At 41.3% G+C, this 27,609-nt stretch overlaps 1 protein-coding gene across 2 annotated transcripts; it reads right to left on the bottom strand.

The window, feature by feature from the left end:
• Positions 1-27,452, bottom strand: GOLGA5 (golgin A5). 2 transcript variants are annotated; one of them, XM_084632621.1, is made up of 13 exons: positions 27,191-27,452; positions 25,567-26,181; positions 23,319-23,540; positions 21,962-22,181; positions 21,031-21,154; positions 18,484-18,687; positions 16,620-16,790; positions 15,293-15,421; positions 8,688-8,786; positions 5,812-6,037; positions 4,287-4,392; positions 1,818-1,881; positions 1-527 (listed from the first exon to the last, which is right to left on the bottom strand). In XM_084632621.1, exons 2-13 carry the CDS (start codon positions 26,129-26,131, stop codon positions 447-449), a joined length of 2,211 nt encoding a protein of 736 aa, XP_084488747.1. In that variant the 5' UTR covers positions 26,132-26,181; positions 27,191-27,452; the 3' UTR covers positions 1-446. The 2 variants fall into 2 exon arrangements, with proteins under 2 accessions (XP_084488747.1, XP_084488748.1); XM_084632622.1 differs by lacking the exon at positions 27,191-27,452 and adding an exon at positions 26,735-27,046.
• Positions 27,453-27,609: the final 157 nt, after the last annotated feature.

Raw genomic sequence — 27,609 nt, 5'->3', positions numbered from 1 at the left:
ACAAAAGACTGAAAAACAGGAAGAATAAATTTTATTTAAATTGCTAAGTACAATTAGATTCCCTGATTATAGCCCATGTCCAGTATGATCTAAAGTATGTACCATATATAGTTGTACTCTTAGAAATCCTTGTATCTCTATGCAGGTGTGAATCTTATGTTGTACATGAACCATCAGAAGATTTATGTAAAATGTAAAGGCTATGTTTAGCTTTACAACTGCCTTTTCCCTGGAAACTGCTGCTGTTTTAAGTAAATTGAAGAAGCTACATGGTAATATTTGTCCAATAATTTAAGTTTTAAAAAGTAGTGATAAAACAAGCATGATGGTTGTTTTTTTTCCATAGATTATGCCAGGAATGTGATTTCCCCCATATTTCAGTACTAATCACTTTATATACACGCAGTCCAGAATATAGTGAGCACTAGCATAAAGTATGTCTCAGTCTATTTGCCCGTTGGACCATCATGGTGCATTTCTGGGGTGTAGGTAAGCAGAACAATCATGACCCAGAGGTGAAGCAATGCCTGGCCAAAAAAAAGAAAAAAAAAGGAGGAGTTAGCACACAACGCTGACTACCATCCATCATTTACAATGGTTGTAATTCTGATTGTAGACAGAAGCAGCTAATTTTGTAGACATTAAGCCTTTCACAAAACATTTGTTTAATGGTTCCTTCCATTTTATTCCATTGCACCTAGCAAAGGAAAACTATTCTGATTTGCACAGTGAAGCGTTGTGCCAGATTCCAACGCAAGAAGCATTTTATAGCAAATTATGAAAAACTTGCTAAAAAATTACAATTAGCATGTCTGAGTGTCCTGCTAGGCATTGACCATCTTTGATAAAAAAGAATTACATTACAGATGGCCCCATACAGAGCTAATTCAAAATACTGAGACCCAGCTTAGAAAGTGGTTTCAGAACCATATTAATTAGTAAAATTCTCAACAGTTTCAGTATGAAGCATTTTGTTCACCTACTAAACAATACAATGGCAGTGTTACATTAGAAGGGAAGAGAGAAGGGGGAATTAAAATGGCCAAATTCCATCTATCACTCAAAAAATGGGAGAGGTGGTGGTACAGAAAAGTGTGGTTACCTTTAATTTTGTCAAGTGTGTATTTGGCTGCTTTGTATCCCCAAAGAGTGGCAACCCCATTCACCCAGTGATTTATTTTAAAAGCGTCATTACGCTTTCTCAAGCAAGGCATTTTTCAATGCATATGAAATATGGAGTTAGAGTACTGAAATCTTTAAAGCAACAGCACACTGCAGCTGGGCTTACTTACATAACTACTGAGCACATCAACCCTCTAGTGAAACTGGGAGAAATTCCACTGACAATCATGCAAGATGTGAAGAACAAACTTCCTTTCTATAGCCCAAAATTAGATAAAAATCACGCTCACTGCTTTTATAGGTATTTGAAAAGAATGATTATTAATCACTGGGCTGAGGTAAAATGTTATTAAAACATTAGCTTCCCAAGTTATTTTAATGGAAGCTAGTAGGTCATAGAAATGTGCTATACTTTCCAATATGAGACTACAAAATTACAACCAGTATTAGTTACACAAATGTAAAAACTTTAAAAGCACTACAAATTCAAGGCAAGACTGTACATATATTGTCAGGCTACAGGACTCAAGAACTCATGTTCCATAAGCAGTCTTTATAGTCTACTATAAAATACAACGAATGGTCAAAACTAATTAGATACCCTTTTTCTTTTATAGACTATTGAATGCCTTTCAGACGAAGGCAAATACTATATAAAACTGACTATAAAAAATTCTACACAACAATGTACTCACCATATAAATGATTACAAATACCCTTGCTATGGGATACCGTCTTAGAAAGATTCCCAGTCGAATGCTGTGAAAGTATAATACACATGTTAGAACAGAAAAATATTCCTGTTCCTTTACCCCGACCCCCACAAAATTATAAACATCAACTGGTATTATACATATAGTTTTTCACATTTCTGCCTTTTGAATTTTACTACTTATTCACAACAGCTACTGGATTGAGAGAAACTAGTCTTTAGTCAGAACACAAAATTGTACGTACTTTTCTGGCCATAAAAAAGCCAGTCCCCTTGTTGCTATAAATATGTCACATTAGGCCTTGTCAGAAACAAAGGCTAGGGCTTTCAAAAAATCCTAAAGGAGTTAGACACCCAACTCCCATTGACTTACAATGAGATCTAGTTGGCTAACTCATTTAAGTTCTTTCGAAAATCTTAGTGAAAGAGGTCTGTGCCATTCTTACACTTAGTTATATGTGAGAAACAGAATAGCCTGTAGAATTCTAGTACAAATGCAACATGAAGTATACTGTATCAGTAGTTTGCATCATGGCCTTGTAATCTGCTTTAATAAAATAAAAATATGCTAGTAGAAAAGTGACAATACAAATACAGAAGTAATATTTAAATCAGTGTCACATACAACAGGCCACTCATCAAGGAAGCACTGGTATTTATAATCCTAATATTAAAATCACTTTAGAGGTGCAAAGTGTATCCTATTGAGGCATCCTCGTTTTCAAGGGTTTGAAACTATTACGTCCAACTGAAATTTGATTTAAGCTAAAGCTCCAGAGAAGACTTTTTTTTGGAAAGGCTAAGATAAAAAAGACAAGATAGCTCCTGAGACAAGAGATCAGAATAAGGTTCCAAAGCATGTTTGACTCATTCTAGGCACATATTTTGAGGACGCTTAGTTCATAGCATGGATTTATTCTGGGATACTTTAAAAAAAGATTTTAAAAAGGGATTTGAGAAAGGAAACACACACTGAAAAAGTAGCTAATAATTTATAACAGCTACTTTTCATATCCTTATTGCTGATCCATGACACACTGTAATATGTAACAGTAAAACTAACACACTGGGCACATTTCATGATCAGGTAGAATGTTCCTGGTCTAAATAACTTAGAAACATGACAGTGATAAAGCTCTGACACAGAGGATTTCTCTGCCAAAGACTCAGAAGAAGAAAAGAAGAGGAGAATTAGTAGTGGCTGTGACATTGGAAGACCAGGTGCCAGCTCTGGCCAAGGCTGTAAGCATCAGCTGAGCACTGACAAATTCATAGCTGGAAGCTCACCTATACATTAGCATTGTTCAAGATGGGTGTTAAGACTTGTAAGAATGTGTTTAGTCTCTGTAAAATGCTTGTAAGTTTCTACATGCATTAATCTCACTTGTAATGTCTGTATCTCATGTTTCAAAGTAAAATATAAGTTTGCTTTATAAATATAAAAAGGCCTGCTCTGAATTTGTGAACCTAGGCAGTAAGAGTGGTTTCCCCCACCCATCAAGAAGGGCTATCAAAACTAAATGGCATTATAGGACAAAACAAAACTTTGTTGATTGCCCATCCACCCATGAAGAAATTACGTGCAGAGCACTCATCCCATTGGTTTGAACTCTACGGGAAGGGCATATAAAGATGATCACAAGAAGAAACAGTTATATCTTTGCTGTTTGGACTCTCATAAGGGCTGGAGCAAAGAAACAAAAGCAGAGATCCCCAGGGTCAACCTGGGGTAGCCCTAAAAGGCATTCAGTGGATAGATTACATCATCTGTCACCTTTTGGAACCACAGTCTAACTCATTTCTTTTCTTAGTTAATAAATCCTTAGTTAGTATACTATAAGACTGGCTACCAGTGTCGTCTTTGGTGTGATATCTAAAGCTAAGTGACTGGTCTCTTGAGATTGGTATATGGCAACCAACAATCACTAAGATAGACTGAAATGCCCCAGTGGACTGTGACTCTATGCTTCATTCTATGGTAAGACTGCTATAGTGATTCAGGAGGTCACACTTCATACTGGGTTGGGGAAACCTAATCATAGAACATACCACCAGTTTGGGGTGTCTGCCCTGCTTTCTAACAGTTTGCCCTGAGGCTGCACTCAGTTGTGAACTGCAGACAGCATGACAATAGTAAAAGTTATTTTTTATATATGTAAGATAACTCTGCAATGTCCAATAAAACCTGATGGGTTCTTGTACCATGTACCCAACTATTAACATAATTTGTGGTAGCACAAGACTATTCACATCACAAGATATTATGATGGGAATAAAGTGAATGGGAATTAACCATGTCAATATTTAATATGAATTTGTACCATACTAAATGTGTGGGTGTGTTTTTATACAATTAGAAACAATTCAAAATAAAAGGTGTACTGAGGAGGAAGACTGTATAAGGAACTAGTCCAAGAAGAGAAACATTCCTTTATGATTTATGTACTCTTACCTAAACTGGTCTATACTACTGGCAGCTTTGCGAACTCTTCCATACATTCCTGCCATGTTAGCATCCACATCACTAAAAAGGACAGGAACACTGCGCATGCGAGTACCTATTTAAAACAAAAGAACAAACAAATCTGAGTAGGCTAAAGATGCCTTCCTAGGAAATGTATTTGTCTATGTAGGGTCGACAGAGTTAAATGTTTAATTTCACCTTTTTGCAGTGTTCAAGATTTTCAGTGCACAACGGAAAACAAGTCAGATGAATCACTGTATATTTAAAGGGGATTTCTGTTTTGAGAGGAATTGTTGGATAAGATTACAATTTAGTTAAAAATGCATCTGAGAAAGTGATTTTTATTCCAGTTCTGTATCGACTAAATAAGCATTTTAGTATTCAGTTCAGATGTTTTATACTCCAAAATAATTTCTTTGCTTCATTATCATTTCTTATTTGCTTTACTTTTATTACAAAGGAACTCTTGTCATACAATAGCTGTATCTGACTGCATTTCTGATAATAAATTCCTGTTTTTCAGGGTTTTATAATATCATGAAAAAAGATGACCCAGGTTAAAATTTTCATAGGTGTATCCTGGTCTGAAAGTCTAAGTGTGACTGAACAAAATTGGCTTATTTTTAGTTTAGCTTTATAAGATCAGAAAAACTGAATGTGTCATTTCAGATTTTATTGTTCTCCTGACAAAGGGAGTTTTAAAAGAAAAAGACATTTCACAGGCAAACAACTGGGCAGGTATTTTACATCAAAGTTCAAGGAGTGGGTGTATTTTGTTTTTAAAGTTAGCACAATTACTTCTTTCGTAGAGTTGAATCAAAGTAAGGTATCAAAGCAGAAACCAATAGCAGCTGAAGTTTCTCAGAGACATCTGAGATATGATACTACTCAAAGCAGCCAAGCCAATCTCAGTGGAGAAGACACATTTGTAGGCTACTTTCTCAGAGACTTCCAAGGAAAACAGAATGAGGGCAAACTGATTTTAACCAAATGGAGGACAGTGCATTCAAGGTTTCTCAGAAACTTCCACTTAAGTTTGATCATCTCACAATGGAACACCTATTCTAACCCCCACCTTCCAAAAACCATAAAAAACCCAACCAACCAACCCCCCTCCATAAAAAAAAAAATTACAGGACACATATGCAATATATAAACCCACAAAACAAAGTAATTCACAGGTGAAATTGCACTGCTGGTTGCATTGGCAGCTGTCATGGTAAACTGATTTTAAAAGAACATACTTGCTATATTATTAATCACAATGGGGAGAATTAAGAATGAAGTTTTGCTTTAATAAATTCACTTAAAATTGCCTACACATAGAAAAGCAGACTCTATTTGGCTATTTTCGACTGTACTAGTTATAATTGGAAAGATCAACTCAATAAACGTCTTATTTGCCATATTTTTCTTATATACAGAGATGTTTAGGGAAATGAATGGGGAATATAAGAGTCCTTAGTTAAGCTGAGCACACACACATTTTTAAATATGATCTTTCCATGTTTACCTTCACCACTGTCAATTCCTGCCATATTAATTGCAGGTCCATTAGTACTACTGCCTTGGATAGTCTTAAGCTGTTGCTCAAGGCGTTCCAGTTGATAGACGAGGGAGTTCTTCTCTGTGCTGAGACTCTCCAACATGGTCTGCTTCTGAATCAGAGTCTCGGTCAGCTGATGAAGCCGATTTTCCAGCTCTGACTGACTACTGCTGCTCAAAGCCTTGTTTGTGAGCTGAAAAAGAAAAGTTAGTGCAAAATATAAGGCAGAAGATGAAACATAAAAATTAAATCTAGACTTTGAAATAGTTCAACTCCTAAGTCTTATGAGAGAGAGGCTGATGCAAGGAGTGGGATGCCACAGGATTTTAATGATGCAACAGCTATTACTACTACCGCCATCATTAACAAAATGTGAGAGAGAGAAATTTGATTGTAGAAGCATTATGCCTTGATAATTGCTTTCACTAGGAAGTTCCTGGCAAGTATCTATGAATATAGTGCTACCCCCATGTGAACATTGCCATACAAAAGTGAGTTTGCACCTAACAACAAATCCTAGTAGTCTCCTGGCTTGTGTAGGAATACATTAGTGATCGGCCCATGGCCATTACACCTGCAAGATTCACAGAACGGCGGGAAGTGAGGCAACTTGATCCCATTTAGTTGGGAGGCTGTTACAAACCTAAGGGGCAGCATTAAAGAAGGCACAAAATTGGACATAGGTGAAGGAGAATTAGGGAGAGGTGAGGTACATGGGCACTGGATACGAACAGCAGAGGGAGAAGGACAAGACTAAGGGTTTGTCTATCCATACAGCATTGCAGTGGCATAGCTGCACCGATGCAGAGCTTAGTGAAGACGCTCCTACCCTGTTGGCAGAGTTAATCCACCTCCCCAAGAGGCGGTAGCTTTGTCAATGGGAGAAGTCCTCCTGTCCACATAGCACTGTCTACACCAGGAATTCAGTACAGGTCAGGAATTCAGTGAGTATTTTCCACGCCCCTGAGCGACAGCGATACTAACATAAGCCTGTAGTGTAGGCCACGCCTAAGGCAACATGGTCCATAGGGTCCAATTTGCAGAGATTTTTGAAAGCAGATACTTGAAGTGGATCTTTCTTAAGTGATTCTGTTTTATAGTTTCTATCCAGGTTCTAACTGGATTCACAATTCATACACAATTCAAGGCATGTCTTGAATTTTACGCGTGAGACAACAGCCATGTTGATGGTGGTGCAGACAACACTAAGTCAGCACAGGCCAGGTAGAGGTCAAACACTCAAGATTCATCCTGTAAACTGTGCATGATTATGGAAACTTAGCCAAGTTTGGTTGTTCAGGAAAAAAAATGTGCCAAATTCATAGTAGTACACTCAGCAGAGTGCTTGCTGATGGCTTAATCCACTCAGTGTGAACTAGAAAAAGAATGTGTGTTTCTTCTCCTTGAAGATGCAATATGTGGCCTCCAAAAGGGGGTGAGCATCAGATTTCTCCCATCATGCAAGCTTTACCAGACAGGCTTGATTGCAACAAAGTCTTGGCAGACAAATGTGATCTGCAATTTACACTCAAGAGGCTCTCCAGTTTATATTTGATAGAGTTGCAGTGACAAACAATGGACTTATGTTCACCTTACAAAGACAAGGTTACTTGCCAGTTATCACCAGGGACAGAGAAAATTAAAACCATCAGCACCAGTATACTGAAGTCATTTAATTCCTTAAGAGAGATCATTTTGACTATTAAATATTGACCAGCATCAAGAAACTGCATCCTTTGGAATACTAAAGCCAAGTAAAGCACCTACCTAGAATCAAAATAGGTGTTAAATTGAAGATCTTACACCTGCTTCAGTATGCAAAGGCCTGAATATACTGACATTGACCCAATCATCTAACCCAGTGCTTCTCAAACTATCTGATGTGGGGGACTGGCAATTTTTTTTCCCCTCCAATGTGTGTGCAGACCAGCAGCTGATGCCTCATGGACCAGCACCAGTCCGCAGACCACCACTTTCAGTAGCACTGATCTAACCTGCTGTAAGTTGAATCTTAGCCACCTGTGGTCATCATACATTTTAAGTGGTAGTACCGAGTCTGCAGTGAGATACCAGACTGATCATGGACTATTGGCATTCAGGCAATGCAAATACAAATCAGCTGCACTGGACAGGGCATGGTACACATGGACAATACATACATTCTGAAGTAAATTTTGTATAGTGAAGTATTATCAGGAAAGCAAGCCCCATTGGGTTCAAAGAAAACTATATCAAGACAATTTTCAAGTCCTTTGACATCCAAAATGTAAAGCAAGTAGTGTTTAATACTAGATTGTCATTTTTTCTGTAATAGTCTACAGTGCATTGTGTGGCCTTGTATATAATTTGCATGAAATGAAACAAATAAATGTTACATTAACAGGATCCAGCTCAGAAACTCATACTACCCATACAACCATCAATACCTTTTTTTGTTGTTTCACAGGAGAGAACGTATGGATTCAGGACCTGGTTCTCTAGTCATCTTGTGCACATACAGGGCCTTATCAGACAATACAGCCCTTTGTTTCTGAAGACAAACATTTTAAAATTGTGTTTGCTTTTGATATTTACTCCAAAGTTAATTTTCACTGTAGAGTAGATTTTCTTAAAACCTAATATACTCGGTTTCATTATTGGAATCTGAATGATTGATTATTAAAAGGATGTGTGCAAGCACCAAAGTTTATCAAATGGAATCTAACAGTTTCATTTTAACAGCTTTACAACCAGATGAAAAACAGAGTTTTACTCAATCAAAAGTGTAAGCTAAAACAAAGAAGGTAGTTTAGTGTTTTTAATGACTTAACAGCATTAAATATTCTTAAATGCAAATAAGTTACCTGATTTCTGAGTTTTTGAATTTCTTCCTCTCTGTCTTTTATTCTGCTTTGCAAGGTATTCTTTGTCCGATACAATTCTTCCTCATTGTAATGGAGTTCCTATAAAATTAATTGCAACCAGTTACAAAACAAAGATTAGTAGACAGCCTTTGGAAAGTATTTCGGGTGATGTTTTAGCCACTATTTGAGGCTTTACACTAAAGCAGAGGGTTTTACTTTGCCCTGAAAAAACGTACTGTCTAAAAAGAGACAACATAATGAAGGAAGGGATTTAGCCAAGAACAACTGATTGAGCGGTGAAGATTACCCTAGATCTTGTTAGTACCATGATTTTTGAACAGCGCTTTTAAATTCCCATTTAACGATTTAACATGTTTACTGTGATGTTTTTAAAATCTGTCTTACTTCAGTCATTTACTGTTAGAGCAGCACATAACTGTACTCTCCCTTCAAATTACTGAGTACACAAAGCAGAAGGAAAAAAATCCTTATCCTACTGATCCTCAACCAGTCTTCAATATCAAAAGCCTGAACAGCAAATACTTTAAAGAAACAAACAATCTCCATATACACAACGCCACAGTTATGTATGTTAATACAACTATCTTAGTGTGGCACTGTGCTCCAAAGTAGTATCCCAGCACCCCAATATTTACCATGGTGGTATAATTATATGTTTTGTATAAAAATGCATCTTGTGAGGTATCATTTTAAAAGACTTGATCTGTTGAACTTTAATATCCTGTTGGATTGTATGGGCTATCATTGTATGTGGAGTTATGAAGTTTTTCTGTGTGCATGTTACAGAAATATGTTGTGAGGTTGGGAACACCCACGACCAGCCTTTCTGGTGCAACAGTGGAGGAGTCGATGCTCTAATAGCCCATTAATAGAATACACACTCACAAGGACTGTCCAAGGAACCTATACAGTGGAGACTTCTCAGTGATAGCATGTAGACAATGGAGACTGCTTGACCCATGTCACAATCAGATGTTTCCAGCAAGCTGGAAGAAACTATAAAGGAGGGAAAGTGACAATCACTTGGCCTCTCTCCCCACAGAACTCAACACCTGGAAACACGTCTGGAGAATGAAGACTGAACTGGGGAGGTGGTCCCAGACTGGAAAAAAGAATCCTGTGTATTCAGGAACGATACCATCAGGGTGAGACACTGCTTGATTCAAATCTGTCTAGTTTATAGAACTCAGATTGTGATTTTACTTTTATTTCTTGGGTAACCAACTTTGATCTGTACACTTATTACTTACAAACATTTAAAATCTGTCTTATGTTTTATCTAGAACAGGGTGTTTTGATTGAAGTGCTTGGGAAATCTGCTCAGGAACAAAAGCTGGTGCATGTCCTCTCCACATTGAGGGAGGGGTGGACTGGGTTATAAACTTACAATGGTCAGGCTTCTGACCAGGGCAAGATGGTACAGCCCTGGGGTTCCAGGCTGGGGGGCAGGGAGAACTGGCTAGAGCCTTTCTATTGTTAATTCATGAGTGGCTAGGCGAAGCATTCATGTAACGCTGCTAGGTGTGACCCTGCCTGTGGAAGTGCAGTATCTGGAGAGGTTTGCTGCTTGTCACAACATCATAGTGTGAGAGGGAGCCCAGGTTGGTAAGAGGGCTCAGCGGTACCCCACTGCCAGGTTGCACCCTGGGGAACCCACCATACTTAGTACCAGATTTACCTACAGTTTGGGTATTATTATAACTCACTATGTCCCTAAAATGGAAATTTCAGTTTGTTAAATGACTATAAAAGAAAATTACCATAGTTTTCATTCCACCTTGGTCTTTCTTGATATAGCACTGCCTTGGAATATATCCCACACTCCTAAAGACAGAGGTAACAGGATATACTCTACCATCTGCTTTGGTATAATAAACATTTAGCCATCCATCTAAAGCAGACTTGAACTTTTGAATTTTAATTAATTCAAGCTAGCATCTAATTAAAATGTAATTTCTAAAAGGACAGATAATCCTACAAAATAAATTGTTCCCAGAACGATGGTACACGCTCCAGCCTTCCTCATTATTTTTTCTCTTAACAGTGGCAACTTATTTACAACAATAAAAATGTCTATCAAGATATAAGACACTGGTCTGTGTTCAACCGAATGATGAGCCTAATAGTACTAGTCATTAACAACATGCCCTTTTATGCCATAATTTAAAGCAGAGAACCCCCTCACAGAAATCACTGTGGAGTTCTGCTTGAAGTCTAATGGCATAATATGGCCTAATGCTCTCAGAACCCTTTATTAGCAATTTATTAGTACCATACACTAAGCAGACAGAGTAACAATATTTGGACAATGGAGTCCAAAAAAGATTGCATAAGTGGGCACATTTTCAAACTATTACAGGCTAATGTAATCAAGACTTCCTGAAGTCCTTTGCATGAATTAGGCAAAAAAAAAAAAAAAAGTTCTCTTGTACCCCATTTTTAAGTGTTTTAATTTTTTTAATTTAAATAATGTTTAAACCATCTCACTGGAAATACAAAATATGAAAGGAGCAAACAGATGTTACACAAGTCAGAGGAAGGCAACAGGAATGTCAACTTCTCATAGGGCTGACAGCCCCCAACCTTTCACTGTTGCAATGGGCAACATCTTGATATACCTTGACATTCTGTGATGACTTACTACTTACAGAACATACTTATATGCAAGTAGGAATGTATTTAAATATTAGGAAAAAATAAATAGAAAAAAGTTCATTTGTTCATGGATTATTCAATTATACCACTAGATGTCAGTCTTCTACCAGTATACCCAAATTATCTAAAATTTTAAACTATATGTAATTTAAACTACATATACATATGTACATATATGTATAAAACTACATATACGTATGTAAGATTTGTAACAATCTTAAATAAAGTATTAAATGTGAATGAAGTACATTATTTTGTTATCTTGCTTCCAATATGCAAAAATGTTCTTTTAAGCAATATTGTTAAATGGGAAATATCAATTTATGTATTTTATAACACTTTCATTTTTAGTAAAGCGATGTATATATAAACTTGCATCTCAGGCTGATGAATGTGTGTATTACAGAAATGCTCAGGTTTTGTTTACTTTGCAAATGGGTTGTACTCTATTTCAATTTTGAGTTTACTCCAAAAATATTGTGTTGGAGCTAAGCTTATTGTGTTGTGATATTGCTTTATATTTTATAAGAATAAGGTGTTGTCTAATTACCTGGGCAATATTTATTATTTTCTTCATAATTCTTTCCCTTTGCATTAGGCACCTGTAAATGATGCAATATGCATGCTTACCTAGGTTCACTGTAAGCTGCGTGGCAGCGCAACAGGGTATTTAGGGCCATGCAGGTCCCGCAGCCCAGCCCCGCCCCGCCCTGATAGAGCTGCCACAGCTGGGGAGAGGAGCCCTTTCCCCGGCCCAGCCCCACCAGACCTGCCACGGCCAGGGAAAAGGCACCTCTCCCCCACCCACCCCAAGCCCACGTGCTGCTGCGGGGAGAGGGAGTTGCAGGGAGTCCCCGCCCCCCACCAAATGTAACCCCTCATCCCCGTCACCACCTCAGAGCCCACATCCTTGGCCAGAGCCATCACACCCCAACCCTCTGCCTTAGCCCTGAGCCCCCTCCTGCACCTCAAACCCTTCATCCCCAGCCCCACACCAGAGCCCGCACCCCAACCCTCTGCCTTAGCCCTGAGCCCCCTCCCGCACCTCAAACCCTTCATCCCCAGCCCCACACCAGAGCCTGCACCCCAACCCTCTGCCTTAGCCCTGAGCCCCCCCCCGCACCACAGTCCCCTCATTCCCGGCCCTACCCCAGAGCTCGCGCCCTCACCGTCCCCACACTCCAACCCTCTGCCCCAACCCTGAGTCCCCTCCCACACTCCAAACCACTAGGCCCCACCCTGCCACATGAATTGTGTGTGGAGCGCCAATATGGAGGGGATGTGTCTCACATCCCCTCCATAGTGGTGCACATAACAAAATTCATTCTGCACATGGGTGGGAAAAATTAGAGGGAAACACTGATGCTTACACCTAAATTTGCCAAAATGAATGCCCAACACAACCTACCATCACTCTGAATAATGGCAAAAAAGTTACTGTAATGTCATACCAGAGATTACACTCCTGGTTTCTTTGTTTCACCGCCAATGTCTAATGCACATAGTGCCTCTCTAACCTGTAGTTATCTCATCAGAAAAATGTCACTAACAATGCTTTGCACTTATCTTGTGCTTTCTCATCTGAAGAACCCAAAGCACTTTTCAAAAAGGGGTAAATGTTATTAGCCTCATTTTACATTTGGCCTTAAATATAGAAATTTGAGACGACTGTATATAAAGCCCAATTCGGTTTCCAACTTCCTGTGTAAACTTGGGTAAGCCACAAACTGTCTAGTCCTGTCACACCTGCTGCAAACAGACCCTTGAAATTCCTTCTAGGCCTAGGGGGGAGGGGCGGAGAAAGGGGGAAAATACCCTTTGATAGGGTATAAAGGAAGTTTTATCCTGTAGTTTCATTTCACTTTTGAAAGTTAGCCCAGATCAGTTCAGAGTTTGATGATGCAAATATTTGTCATCACCATGATTTTATCTTTTTGGCTGCTGGCTTCAGAGAAAATGATGTATTGATCTTTCAAAAACACATTTTACTATTCCTGCTCTTAAAAACTGCCTCTTGCACAAGTCATTGTCAAAATCTATTGATATTTCAAGTCTGCTATGTAGAGTAGTTTGATTAGAGATATGGAGGGACCCAAAGAAACATTAGATGCTTTGCAAACATTTTAAAGGAACACTCTGGACTTATTTTCAAGAGTACTTACTCGGTTTAATTCATTTTTCAGAAAACATTCTAAAAGTCAATGAGACTTAACTCAGACTACAAAAGCATGAGGCTCTCTCTTCTGTTTGGAGTAAAAGTGAGATAGAAATCAATCTTGTAATGGGACTGTAGTTGCCACCTAACTATAAAGAGGCAGCCCCCTTTCCATTATAAAGTATGTTCTTGCAGAACTAGAACTGGAATCCTGTCTCTCTAGCTCTAAAACCACCAATCTCTTATCACTAGATCTGAAGAAAGAGCTCTGAGAGCAGCCACCCACAGAAATATCCTTATATCCCTTCAAAATTGCAGCCAGCCAATAGTGGGTAACATGCTCACACACACAGGTCCTAATCCTGTAATCAGTTACTCCTGTCAGATCCCTGTATAGTTGTGATGGGGTGTACCAGACCCTGAGACCCCTGCTGGAGGCCTCACAGGCCTACTATACACCACCCCAGAAAAGGAGCAGTAGAGGTGAGTCCTCCAGGCTGCCTAGAGCAGCTGTGAGGAAGCAACCAGAGTCCAGCAGGCTCATATAAAAAGGAGCTGCTAGACAGAGCAGATCAGTCACTGGCTGGAGCCAGAGATGCAAGAATGGTGCTCCTGGCTACAGCACCTGCACAGCTGGACAGAGCAGCTGCTGGCAGGGACTAGGGGAGCAAGGAAGATGCTCCTGGCCGACCGCAGGGACTCAAGCAAGACTTCAGCCCTGAACTAAGTGTCAAGGAAAGGGTGAAAGGGCTGCAGGGAAGTGGCCTATGGAACAGTAGCTGCACAGTTAAATGGGACACAGCAGGGTTCACTGGTTTTTGTAGGGTTCCTGGGTTGGGACCCAGAGTAGTGGGTGGGCCCAGGTTCTCCCCACTTTGGCCACAGACAGAGTGGCCAAAGCCCTGAAGAAGGGGAGTTTACACAGGCCCAGGGAGCAGACTGAATACTCTGAAGAGGGTCAGCATTTGTGGACTTCGATAAACCCTCGGAAAGGGACAGAACACAGAGCGACTCAGCTGGACAACTGGGGTCAGTTGGGGTACCCCAGAAGGCAAAAAGTCTCTAGGGAGGGAGCCCTGGGGGCACTGCTCCATCCCAGAGCAGGGATGGTTTGAAAAGGACAATTTAAAAGCTAGCCTAGATAGAAGCTGAGCACTAAGCCCAGAGAAAGGGCTAAAGATACTAACTGAGGGCACTGTGGTAGGCCCTGTTGGACTCGTACCCTGGAAGGGGTTTATTTTGCTGTACACCTACAGACTGTGTGTGACTTGGCCGGAGGGCTGAGTCATAGAAAACCTGCTTGAGAAGTTAAATGCCCAAAAGGGTTGCCACAAATGGCACAGCTAGAGATAGAATGCAGGCAGATGCACACCCGATAGGAGGCACTCACGTGAGGTGAGTGGCCCCATCACAATGGTTCCATTAACTTAAGCTGAACTCCCTGAAGGCAGAAGAATGTATTTGTGCAGATCAGATTGCAAGAGGCACAATGCCCAATTCTGTACCCTCTGAAATCAGTGGCAAATAATTCCTACTGAAATCATTGGGCCTAAAACTACCCACAAGACAAATCATCAATGCTGTTTAATTACAAACTAATTTCTTCAAATACAGCTGATGCATGACAAATGACTGACAAGTTCTCTTCAAACTTTATAGAAGCATTCTCCTTTGAGCCGTCATAGTAACTCTGGCAACTCTAAGCCAAAATGCTTTTCAAAGCCATGGTTGTACACGGCCTAGAATAAGGTTTCTCAGCTCTCTAATTCTTTACCTGCTTTTGCCGTTCCAGCTCAGCCTCCACTTCTTGTTTGGCCATTTTGTGGGTTGCAATCTGTTCTTGGAGGTCTTGAAGTTGTTCTTTTGCTGACTCAGCTTCACTAACCTGCTGAGCCTCCATATCCTAAAAATAATATAAATATTATTGTTCCAGTAACATCAAACCACACAGCTATCCCTGTAGTAATAGCAAAAACTACTCCTGCAGAGTGGAACTTAAGTGGCTTTAGCCACCTTTTTTGCCCATCATTGCTTTCAAGAAAAAAGACCACAGTATAAATGACCAAATACACAATTTAAAAAAAAAAAAAAGCCTTTTTTTTTTTTTTTTAAATATTTAGGTACCTCCCACTGACTGCCTCCTTTCTCATCCTGTCTACAGGTTGAAGACTCACCAGGTTGACTTGTACATCGTTGCAGGGAGCAGGGGTAACCGCAGGGAGCAGGGGTAACCACAGACAACCTGTGCCCGCTAACGGGGGAGGGAGACACAACCCTGGAACAACTTGAGTCACGCACCCTCCTTCCCGAGCTGCACTCCCCTCTCTGGAAAGCAGCGCCCCCGCGATCCCGGGAAAGCAGCAGGCACTCTGTGCAGCTCCCAGCTGTTCCTCTGCCTCTCCCAAAAGAGTTAAAGCAGTCGTGACTTGGAGCAGCTCTCAGCTGTTCTTCCGCTCCTGCCTATGCCTCTCCCTCTCCCTGACCAGCACAGCTCCCCAGCTCAGCTGTTCTGCAGGGAGGGGGGCCCAGCCAACTGTACCATGTAACCAAGTAATCTGGGGTGGCATGTGACCCTGCATGCCCCCACTGCATTGCCTCTGGGGCCAACTAAGGGAACAGTGGCTGCCCAAAAACTACAGCTACTGTGAAGATCAACAGTCCTAAGGAATCTTAGAAGAACAAAAAGGCATACCCTTCGCTCTCCAAAGAAATATCTATGACAGTTTTTTGGGCAGAAACACCATCTTTCAATGGGGGCCTGGGATGGGGGAAGAGGACAGACAGCAGTAGAGGCAACACCTATATCCTGTCTCCCCTCATGCCCTCAGACACCTTATTACCTCTACCCTAGGAACTGGAGTGGTCAAGGAGAATGGAGAGAAACTGGAGTATCAATGACAAAGCATTTGTCTCACCCACAAGAGACTTTTTTTTTTTTAAATACTAATAAATAAATGTTAAAAGCAGCATAATAGTTGTTCCAACCGTAACAAGGTATCTTGAATACCATTATAGTGATATTAATACAAGCAATACAAAGGCCACTGTAATCCCACATACTTACGTGGTTAACTACAAGGACTGCATATAAAGATTTCTACCTGTAGCTCTGTTCTCAGCTGCTGTATCTGCCCCATTAATTTCTGTATTTCCTCTTTCTGTGCTTCTTTCTCATGTCTCAATTCTTCTAATTCCATGGTGCTTGCAGTAAGGCTATCCAGTCCTTCAATGCCAGAACCTTCTTTTAGGCTGTTTATCAACTTTTCTTTAGACTGAAAGATTAAAAATGATTTTGTATTAATAAAGATGCTAACTATTAAATTCTTTCCTTAAATACATATTCTCTACTGCCCCCTGACTATATGAGATCCATGCTTGAATCTCTCAGCAAGATTTGGCTCTAAAATTTCAGGCATGAAACTAAAATTAAAAACTACATTTTTTAAGAGTGTGAGATAACTGGCTCTGTGGATATGGGGAAAGCAGTGGACGCGATATATCTTGACTTTAGCAAAGCTTTTGATACGGTCTCCCACAGTATCCTTGCCAGCAAGTTAAAAAAGTATGGATTGGATGGACGGACTATAAGGTGGACAGAAAGCTGGCTAGATCATCCGGCTCAATAGGTAGTGATCAACAGCTCGCTGTCTAGTTGGCAGCCGGTATCAAGCAGAGTGCCCCAGGGGTTGGTGCTGTGGCTGGTTTTGTTCAGCATCTTCATTAATGATCTGGATGATGGGATGGATTCCACTCTCAACAAGTTCGCGGATGACACTAAGCTGCGGGGAGAGGAAGATAGGCTGGAAGGTAGGGATGGGGTTCAGAGTGACCTAGACAAATTGGAGGATTGGGCCAAAACAAATCTGATGAGGTTCAACAAGGACAAATGCAGAGTCCTGCACTTAGGACAGAAGAATCCCATGCACTGCTACAAGCTGGGGACCGACTGGCTAAGTGGCAGTTCCGCAGAAAGGGACCTGGGGATTACAGTGGACAAGAATTTGGATATGAGTCAGTGTGCCCTTGTTGCCAAGAAGGCTAATGGCATATTGGGCTGCAGTAGGAGCATTGCCCACAGATCAGGGGAAGTGATTATTCCCCCTCTATTTGGCACTGGTGAGGCCACATCTGGAGAACTGTGTTCAGTTTTGTGCCCCCCCCCCACTACTGAAAGGATGTGGACAAATTGGAGAGAGACCAGCGGAGGGCAACGAAAATGATTAGGGGGCTGGGGCACTGATTTACGAAGAGAGGCTGAGAGAACTGGTCTTATTTAATCTGCAGAAGAGAAGAGTGAGGGGGGATTTGATAGCAAACTTCAACTACCTGAAGGGAGGTTCCAAAGAGGACGGAGCTAGGCTGCCTTCAGTGGTGGCAGATGACAGAACAAGAAGCAATGGTCTCAAGTTGCAGTGGGGGAGGTCTAGGTTGGATATTAGGAAAAACTATTTCAGTAGGAGAGCGATGAAACACTGGAATGGGTTACCAAGGGAGGTGGCGGAATCTCCATCCTTAGAGGTTTTTAAGGCCCGGCTTGACAAAGCCCTGGCTGGGATGATTTAGTTGGGGTTGGTCCTGCTTTGAGCAGGGGGCTGGACTAGATGACCTCCCGAGGTCTCTTCCAACTCTAATATTTATGATTATATTGCAGGATCAGGATTTTAATTTTCATGTCAGTTATCTAACTCAGTCTTCAGCGGCACGGGATTCTATTAAATGTAAATTCTATCATCATGTATTTTAAGATCTATTGCACCATTATAATATACTGTTGATATAAAAAGTCCAAAAGCAAATATATAACTGATCAGATGTAGAAAACATAAATGGAACAAAATTAAACATGATGCTCCATTCCAATGATTCATTGCTCCATTCCACTTTAAAATCAAATGTGTCAATGTTTTTGCATTAACCTGGATTTCTTCCCAGTTACTTATACTCAGGAGGGAGTTGCATGCTTACTTGGAGTATGCGAGTAGCTTTTTGTTTGTAGTCCACCAATTCCTGTTTAACAGACTCCAAGCTGTTTTTAGTTACTTTGACTTGCTGCTGAAGCTCCTCCACTCTCCTCTTCTCATCCACATATTTTCGTTCTGCTGCAGTAACTGCTTCTGCCAAGTTCTGCCGTTCAACTTCCATTTTACTAAGGCGAGCAGCAAACTCATTCTATTAGTGGCAAAAAAAAAGTTTAAACAATTAGTACAATCCCAATTTTCAGTTAGCAAAAAAGGTTTCAAAGCTAACTATAAAAGAAACAAGACATTAGAGTTCACTCCCTCCAGGTTAAAATCTTCTTCAGTACTTTTTATTCAGATAAAACTCACACTAAATTTAATGGAGTGCTAAATCCTAGAAAGCAGCCAGATCTAAGTCATTAAACAACAGATATTTTCTTTACTGAGTAAAGGAAATTCATCCTATTATTTAAGCCATATGACTGACAAAATGAGCAAATTGCCCCTTGAAAAGACACTGTCCACTTGGGGGTTTAGACCAATGTTCCCTCTAATTTTTACTCCTGGGGGAATTCTGCATCACTGTGCATGTGCAGAATTTATGTCCTCCGCAGATTTCTTTGCTTCCCCGCAGAAAAATGACTTTCTGATGGGGAAGCAAAGGGAAGCCACAAGAGCCATCATGAGATCCTCCCCAGCAGTATGTTTCGGGTGCCCAGGGCAGCCGGCAGAGAAGTAAATCACTGTGGGGCAGGAGGCAAGACAAGGGAAGACCAGGCTGGTGACTCCTACCCTGCACTGGACACAGCTGCTAGTCCTGCCTGGGTTGAGGAGGACGGGACTTCCTTTTCCCCTGCACAGCATCCAGGGCCGTGCCAGACCCATCCCCAGATTTCTCCCCTGGCTGTAGGAAGCTCTGAAAACTCCCCTCCTGCCCCCCAGCACTTCCTACACGCATTGCTCCTCAGCTGCAGGGGGTAGAATCACTGTACAGGGAGCTGCTCCCACATCCGCATCCACCCAACTCCCATGCATCTATACCCAGACCATCCCGCCAAGCCTCACCCCCCGGCACCCAGAACCCACCCTGACGAGCCCCACTCCCCCTGCACCTGGACCATCTTGACAAGCCACCCACACATGGATCCCCACCCTACCAAGCACCAACCAGCTGCAGCTGGATCCCCGCCCCACTCCTCCAGCATCTGGACCTCCCCCATGCCTCCACCTCCTCCGAGCGCGCCACATTCCCACTCTTCCCACTCCCTCCTGGAGTTTGCTCCAGCTCTTTGGTGGTGGCAAGCGCTGAGAAGTATGTGGAGGAGTGGGGACGCAGTGCACTCAGGGGAGGAGGAGGTGAGGTGCGGCGGGGAGCTTGGTACCACAGAGTCACCACCTATGCTCCCCAACGCCATGCTGGAGACTCCACATTTATTTGAAAAATAAAATTTGCAGAAATTTAAAATATTCTGTGCAGAATTTTTAATTTTTTGGCGCAGAATGCCCTCAGAAGTAAACCACCTCCATATAGGTGCACATAACAAAATTTCATGTGACAGGGGTGGGATTGAGGGGTCTGGAGTGTGTGAGTGAGGGCTCCAGCAGGAGTTGCAGGCTCTGTGTTGGGGCCGGGGATGATGGGCTCGGGGCTGGGGCAGAGGGTTGGAGTGCAGGGTCGGGGGGCGGCCTTCCGCTGTGGCTGCGGGCTCTGGGGTGGGGCCACGGATGAGGGATTTAGGGTGCAGGCTGCTCCAGGCTATGGCAGGGAAAGAGGACTCCCCCCAGCAGCACCTGGGCTGGAGAGGGGGAGCAGGAAAAGAGGTGCCTCTTCCCGCCGTGGCAGCTCTGGGTCTCAGGCCACAGGATAGGTGCCTCTCCCCAGGCAGGTCTGGGGCTGGGAGAGAGAGTGTTTCTCCCCGCCTCTCCCTGCCACAGCGGCTCTGGGGTTGGGGCCATGGGATAGGCGCCTCTTCCCCAGTTGCGGCTGGCCCGGAGGTGGGGCTGGGGCACCTCTTCCCCAGCCACGGCTGGCTTGGTTTGGGGTGCCTCTCCCGTGGCTGCAGCAGGTTTTAACATTTTCTTGCAGTAGGGTGAACACCCAAAAAGCATACTAATTCAGGAGAATCAGAAGAAAAAAAAAATGGAGCAATGGATTCCATTGTCCAAATTAAGTGCAGTTAAGTAATAAGCAAAAGTATAAACTATGGAAAGTAAACAAGGTTAAAACTAGTTCAGTAATCTATTAGCAACATGAGTTTGCAAATCTATTTGAAGAGGAGTTTTATGTTGAAACACTAACAAAATGTGGTAAAAACAGAACTACAATAAAAGTGGTCAATAGTTTCTGGACTGTTTCACCACTGATTCTGGAAAATAAAATTTAAAAAAGCTAAATAAATTAGTGTACAAGGGACACCTACTTCTTCAGAGGCCAGATCCTGCCAAGTGCTCAGAACCCTTAACTCCAGGCAAAATCAATGGGAGTTGAGGGCACTTAGCATCTCAGGAACCCAAAAGCGGAATCTGACACTCCACCTCCATTTTCACATCTAACCTGCATCTGCTTGTAACTTTCTTGTTCTCGCTTCAATGCGGAGTCTGCATCATGTAGCCTCTCCTGCACAGTTTGAAGGGCTTGATTCTGCAGGTTTCTCCCTTCGCTGTGGTCTTGTATTATTCTAAAAGAGTATTACAGAATATCATTGAAAAGTAAGCCTATATACTATGCTTTCAAGGTAGAAACAATAAGGTGATTTTTTTCAAACTCTCTTATGTCAGACAGTGCTAATCAATGGTTTGCCTGGCTTTCACTTTGCAATGTTTTTTTTTTCTAATGCAGAAAAAATTCTATTTTCTTAAACAGTACTTCAGAACACAGGTAGAATAGTAAGAATAAAACCTACAGCTCACCTAAAAGTAAAAGCACCCCACATATTTCTATTGCCCAAGTTAGAAGTAGAATTTAAAGAGTTTTACTCTTAGGTTTGGTTTGGTTTTTTAAATAAAGGAGCAAGTATTCAACTGACTACTGAACACCCAATGTGGACAGAAAACAGAAAAGTTCTTACACTTGTAGGCAAACATACTTTATTTGCCTTTTTGGTCAAATATAGTCTCTACCAATGCGAGATCTCAAATTTCAGACTTCTCTCTCAAACATTAGAATTACACAAATGGTTTATATAAAATGTATTTGAACAATTATACCAGTTCAGTCACAAATAGACACTGACACAAGCAAGTGGCAATTAAACTTATTCAAGTCTCTGACCTGTTCTCATTGAAGTCAATGGCACGCTCATGTTAAGTATAATGATATCTGAATCAAGCCTTAAATAATACTTACATTTTTTCCTAACTAAAATTCTCAAATCTAGATATATAGGAAAGTGATAACAACTGTCATTTTGACTACTGAAAACACCAATCTTTATAGCTTGAATTCTCCAACCTATTACTACTGTTTGGAATGGGTTTTAAAGTACCGTGATTTTTCACTCTGTAATGCTTCCAGGGCTTCTGTCCGAGTACTCAGTAGCTGATCAGCTTCTTGCAACCGCACTTTCAGCACGGCCAGTTGGGAATCCTTGGCAGAAACAGCTTCTGTAAGATCATCAACCTGAGCTTGAAGTTCTCGAACGACCCTGTCACTCTTTGAATGGTCAACATTCCATTTTTCAACCCTTGCTCTGGCATGCTTTAATTCTACCAAAAAAAAAAAAAAAAAAGAAAAAGGATACATTTGCATACATACAATAAAATCTGCTGCCTCAAGGAAAAAATAAATAGTATTAGATGCCACGTGGTTAGAATGCCGCTTGTATCACAATCCATACCAGAAAAAAATTAAGTGCAACCAGCTGAGTTTATAAAACATTGAAAAAAAAAAGCGAAAGCTGACTCTAAAACACTGGAGCAGATTTTCTTCTTAACCCAAGCTGTTGAAGCACAAAATAAAACTTAAAAAGGCACAACTACTAGAGTCAACGAGTCAGTGTTAAAATGACATCTTTGAGTTTGTACTGTTCATTTTAAAAAACAAAACAAACACCATATTAGTTTTAACCTTTACTCAAAATTATCAGGTTAAAATTCATACGCAGTACTGTTTTAAAAAAAGATTTCCCTAACCTGTGGTATTATCAGCTTTGATTAGTTAAACAATATTACAAATTTAATTGGCTTATTTTGCATTTCAATTAGCTTAGGCAAGGAATATATAGACTAGTCAATTTGACTTTTTTATTGTTATTTTCTAGACTGTTTTACTTTCTGGGCCTCATATATTTGCATAATACATGCCATAATGTTTGGGTTCAAATATTGCAGGGGATTGTTATTCCTTTAAAAAAAAAAAAAGGGTCAGACTTTTTTTAAAATGTGTAAACATTTCTAATAGTAGTGGCCTTTCCTAAACCTTGTTTATACACAATCTAAATTTTGGGTCTAATTAACTTGATTGTGTCCCTTTAATCACCACTCTTATTTTGTTGTTGTTGAAGAACGACTACTCCTCCCAACTATCTCAAGTAAATTTTTTTTCCCCCAGATGGTTTCAGTGAAGGTCATATTACCCACCATATCAGAACATCTTTGTCTTAAATTCATTAGGAGCTAATGAGCTTAACGTGGATAGCTTAAAGATACTTTTCATTCTCTCCAGCTTAGTATCCATTTAGACTGTCAGGAATCACTATGCTTAACAAGCCACATCTACAGATTCAACTAGAAGTACTTGAATCTGAACACAAGTCACTGATGGAGAGTTACTACTGGTTTCTATTTTACTAGAATCTCAAAACCAGTTAATATTTTGAAATATAAGCTTCCAAACTAGACTACCTTCCTGTGTTTCTTTGGATCTCTGAATTAATGAAGCCATTTCTTGATTTAAAGACTGAACCTCATTCCGAAGCAGTTGATTCTCCAGGCGAAGATTGGACAGTTCGTGGGATTTGCAATCATCATTAGCTGAAAGGCTGTGATTAGTTGCTGTATTCAGTGATGAATCTTTTGTAACATCCACTTGTGTATCCAATCCAGAATCAGAGCCATCAGGAGTTTCTGTACAAAGAAATCTGAGTTAAATCAAGTATGTTTGTTTTGTATGGCTACTCACAGTAAGTAGACCAACAATGATCCACATATACAAAAGATAGACATTTCACCATTAAAGTGGATCACTGAATAGCTACTCACAATAAATAGACCTATATAGTACCATATTCTCGTACATAGTATAATGCAGATGATTTGTACACTGTAGCGAGAACAGCCACAGATGGCATAATTGTTGGCAATTGGTTATAACAAAGAGTCATATTTCAGGTGGGAAAATGTTAACATTTTCATGACTATGCTGCAGAAAACTTGCCTCAAAAATCTAATCCAAACACAGAAGAGTGCAGTTTATTCACTTTATATAAAATAGCCTATTAAGGTTACTTCAATTATACCCATCTCCTCACCAACTTCTTTACTAACCACCTGGCCTCAAAGTATTTGATCAATGTATTTTTTGAGGAGGAGGAGGGGAGGCACTTTTCACCATAGAAATGTTTACTATAAAAACCACTAGAAAATACAATGATGTGAAGCCCTGTAGTAGGCTGTGGAATATTTCCTTTATTCTTGCTTCATATCATACTTCCGTAAGAGGTTTTGTTATACTATTCAAAAGTTCCTTGTAATTTTCATGTATCTAGAAATCCTAATTGCACATTAATTCCCTGAATTATGGGAATTAAGTAGCAATTCTATTTTATAGAGTGGATGCTGATAGAAAGAACACTCTAAACTAATACAGCTGACAGTGCTCTGACCAAGTCACCAGAAAACACACACACGGGATTTGGATTCCTAATAGGGGGTTACTGAAGTCTTATATAACATTCTAGATGCCAATGAGCATATATTATAGGGCCTTATATGTAAAGTCTTGCACTGGTGTCAATATGAAACAGTATGACATGCAGGGAGAGTAAAGAAACAGCTGTTCCACACGTGTTATTTTTACTTCAGATTCAGTGTATCCACCTTGGATAACCAGATGAAAACCAGTGAGTGCAGACTGAAGTCAATACAAAGCAAGGGTGTCCATTTGAATCCAGTGTTTTAAACTGTCATCATACTCTTTACTTCACCTTGTGCTCACCAACAAGCCTGCTCCACCTTCAACAGTCCACATCACACAGTGCCCTAGGGAAATGGGGTGGGCCATTAATTCTGAATACTGACACACCAAGAAAACAGCACCATAAATCCAAGCAAGATTTGTTCAATACTTCTTGTATCTCCTGCCCTAGAGTTAAAACGTTTTAAGTACCATTCCCTTCCTTTTAGTTTATACAGTCTTCACATAACCAGACGCTGTGGGACAATACATTTATTTTTGTCAATAATTATAAAATGCACAAATAGCCCATCTCCATTTTACAACTAACTTTTTGTGGGAGGTATGGACTGTCTTTTATGTCAGGTGCACTAAGAGACATACCTAACTAATACCAATGACTGGCAAACAAGATGCTATAGTGGGCAAAGCAGGCATACCTTGTAAACATAATCAGGGTACCACGTGACCTGAATCTACAATTAATACATCTTGAGTTAGCTGTGATCAATCATTAAAGAGTTATAAGAACTCTTAACTATAAACATATCCCAATTTTAAGGAGTAGAAACTACAATAAGGGGAGGGCTAAGTCTTTTTACCAACTTCAATACAACAGGTTTGATTTAATAATACTAATACATGCACTTATAGTACTTCAAATATTCAATGAACTGTACTGATATCAACTAAGTAACAACACTCTCGTGAGGCAGTGCATGTATTCTACTCATTTTACATGTGGAGAAATGGAGGGAAATAGGTAAGGTTACTCCAAGGTCACCCAGTGAATCAACAGAAGTGCTAGGGTTAGAATTAAGAGGTTCTTGTCTCCCAACCATGTTACCATTACTCTAGAACACCTTTCCCTCATATTAGAATCTATTTCATTTACTGTCAGTAAATTTGTTACCCTTCACATAACATGGTTTTAAAAATACCTATGTTCAATAAACATCTATAGTTCTAGTTAGCTACCATGGCTTTGACTCCTGATAGAATTGTCTTCAGTAGTTTTTACATTTTGTGTACTTGTAGGCATAGAACTAACGCTTGAAGTCAGAGAGTGATTCTGAAGAACAACGGTCTTGCTCTTCTCCTTTTTAGGGTCCATCCGTCCATTAGTTCCTTTCTCAGAACTATTGAGAAAATCAAACAAAAGCTCATCATTAGGTTCAGACTTTTTCCTTCTCACAAACTGGGAAGAAGGTCTGGGAGTGGAAACACTTTCTGCTGGAGAAGAGGCCTCCGAAGACATCTTGGATGCTGCTTTGACATTTGCAGTTCCAGCTAGGATTGTAGCTTTCTGGTGTTTAATATTATCAGCTGCAGAGGAGATATAGGTTGCTTTAGATGATGTCTGATATTTCAATTCTCCAGTTTGCTGGTGCAGTTCAGGATATTCACCGGCAGACTCCAAAATCGTATTATCATATATTACATTCCCTGTACCATCTTTTTTGCTCAAAGCTGACGCAGCTCCTTGATCGACTCTGTTGAGAAGGTCCTCTGCCTTTCCAGCAAGATCAGCAAACCAAGACATAATGGATGTCTATTGACAAAATATACAGAATTGATCTCCAAAAGCATGAGCTGCGAAAAGATACAAAATGGTTACAGATTAAATATATGTTGATGAACTGAGGCATCTGGTTTATCTTTGTTGTAAACTATGGTTATGTTAATAGTTTTGTCCTTGTTTCATCCATTAACATGCCATATTACTGGAGAGTCCAAATCAGATGTTCTAACAGGAAAATGTAGACTAGGGGTTGTCAATTATTTTTTGTCAGGGTCCAAATTTCTTGGTCAATATATAGTTAAGGTCCAGACTCCAGACAAAATAATTAAAAAAAAAACAAAAAACACCAACCCCAATAATTATAATAAGTAAGTAAAAAGATTTCAGGGTCCATTCACGTGACAACCTCTACTGTAGAGGAATGAGTTTTAGCTACTAAACCAGCAGTCATTCAGGGCATCAACACCTACTAGCAGCTATAGCAACCCCTATAACTATAAAATGATGGTCTGCTTGCAGCAGATTAAAGGAAAACAAACTGGGATGGAGAAGGAAATGGGAAGTGATGCAGATAACCACAGGTGTATAGTAGAAAAAAGTTTCTTTGACCTTTGACATACAGACCTCTCCAGAGGCACTTGCAGGAACTCCATACCGCCCCGCAACACAAATGGTCTGCTTTAAAATCGGTGCAACTCCTAATCTTGTGGACTGTGTGAACCCCTTCAACTATGTTGGAGGGCCTCTTTAACTATGTTTAACTACGGGCCCTAAGGGCCAGACTTTTAAAGGCGAGAACGTCAGCTGGGGTTAGGCACCCATACTCCTTTACCAGTCTGGCCCGGAGCGCCCCGTAGGCTGCCAGCGATGACACACTGTGCCCCACACGAGCCCTGCCCGGACCCCGGAGGAGGCACAGCCACGGGGCCCGCGGGGGACAGAAGGGTCGGCATCGGCAGCACAACACGGGGGAAGGGAGCAGGCGGCTCAGAATGAGGAGCCGGCCATAACCCCCCCACCCCTGCCGCCGCTTCCCATCCCCCGCCGCGCTGTTAGGCCCCAGCACAGCCCCGGCCTCACCTCGTCCCGGCGCCCGCCCTGCCTCCGCGGGGAGCACCCGGCTGGCAGCCGGCCGAGGGATGCAGGGGCTAAATCGGCGGCAGAGGCCGCTGCGGCTACACAGAGGCCGCAGGCCGGACACGGCACCTCAGCTCCATCTTCCGGGAGACGTGGCCAGTAGAAGGGCGGACGCAGGGACCCAGCGCACCACCGGCCAGGCCGCCGGATGCGCCGGCGCAGTCAGAAGCTCGGAGCGAGGCCACGTCCCCTGCCGCCCGAGAGGAGGGGCAGGGACGGAGCAAGGCCACGCCCCTTGCCGCGAGCGTCCGCCCGTCCTAGAGAGGAGGGGCAGGGAGTGAGCAAGAGGCCCCGTAGCGTTCCCGGTGGGAGGGGCGGAGTTGGAGCGGTACTGCAGACTCTATGAGCCACAGTGTCTCGCG

Source organism: Lepidochelys olivacea (assembly GCF_965140295.1).
Source record: "Lepidochelys olivacea isolate rLepOli2 genome assembly, chromosome: 6".
NCBI classification, from domain to species: domain Eukaryota; kingdom Metazoa; phylum Chordata; order Testudines; family Cheloniidae; genus Lepidochelys; species Lepidochelys olivacea.
Note: the sequence above shows the minus strand (reverse complement) of the source record. Positions and strands in the feature narration are given on the sequence as shown.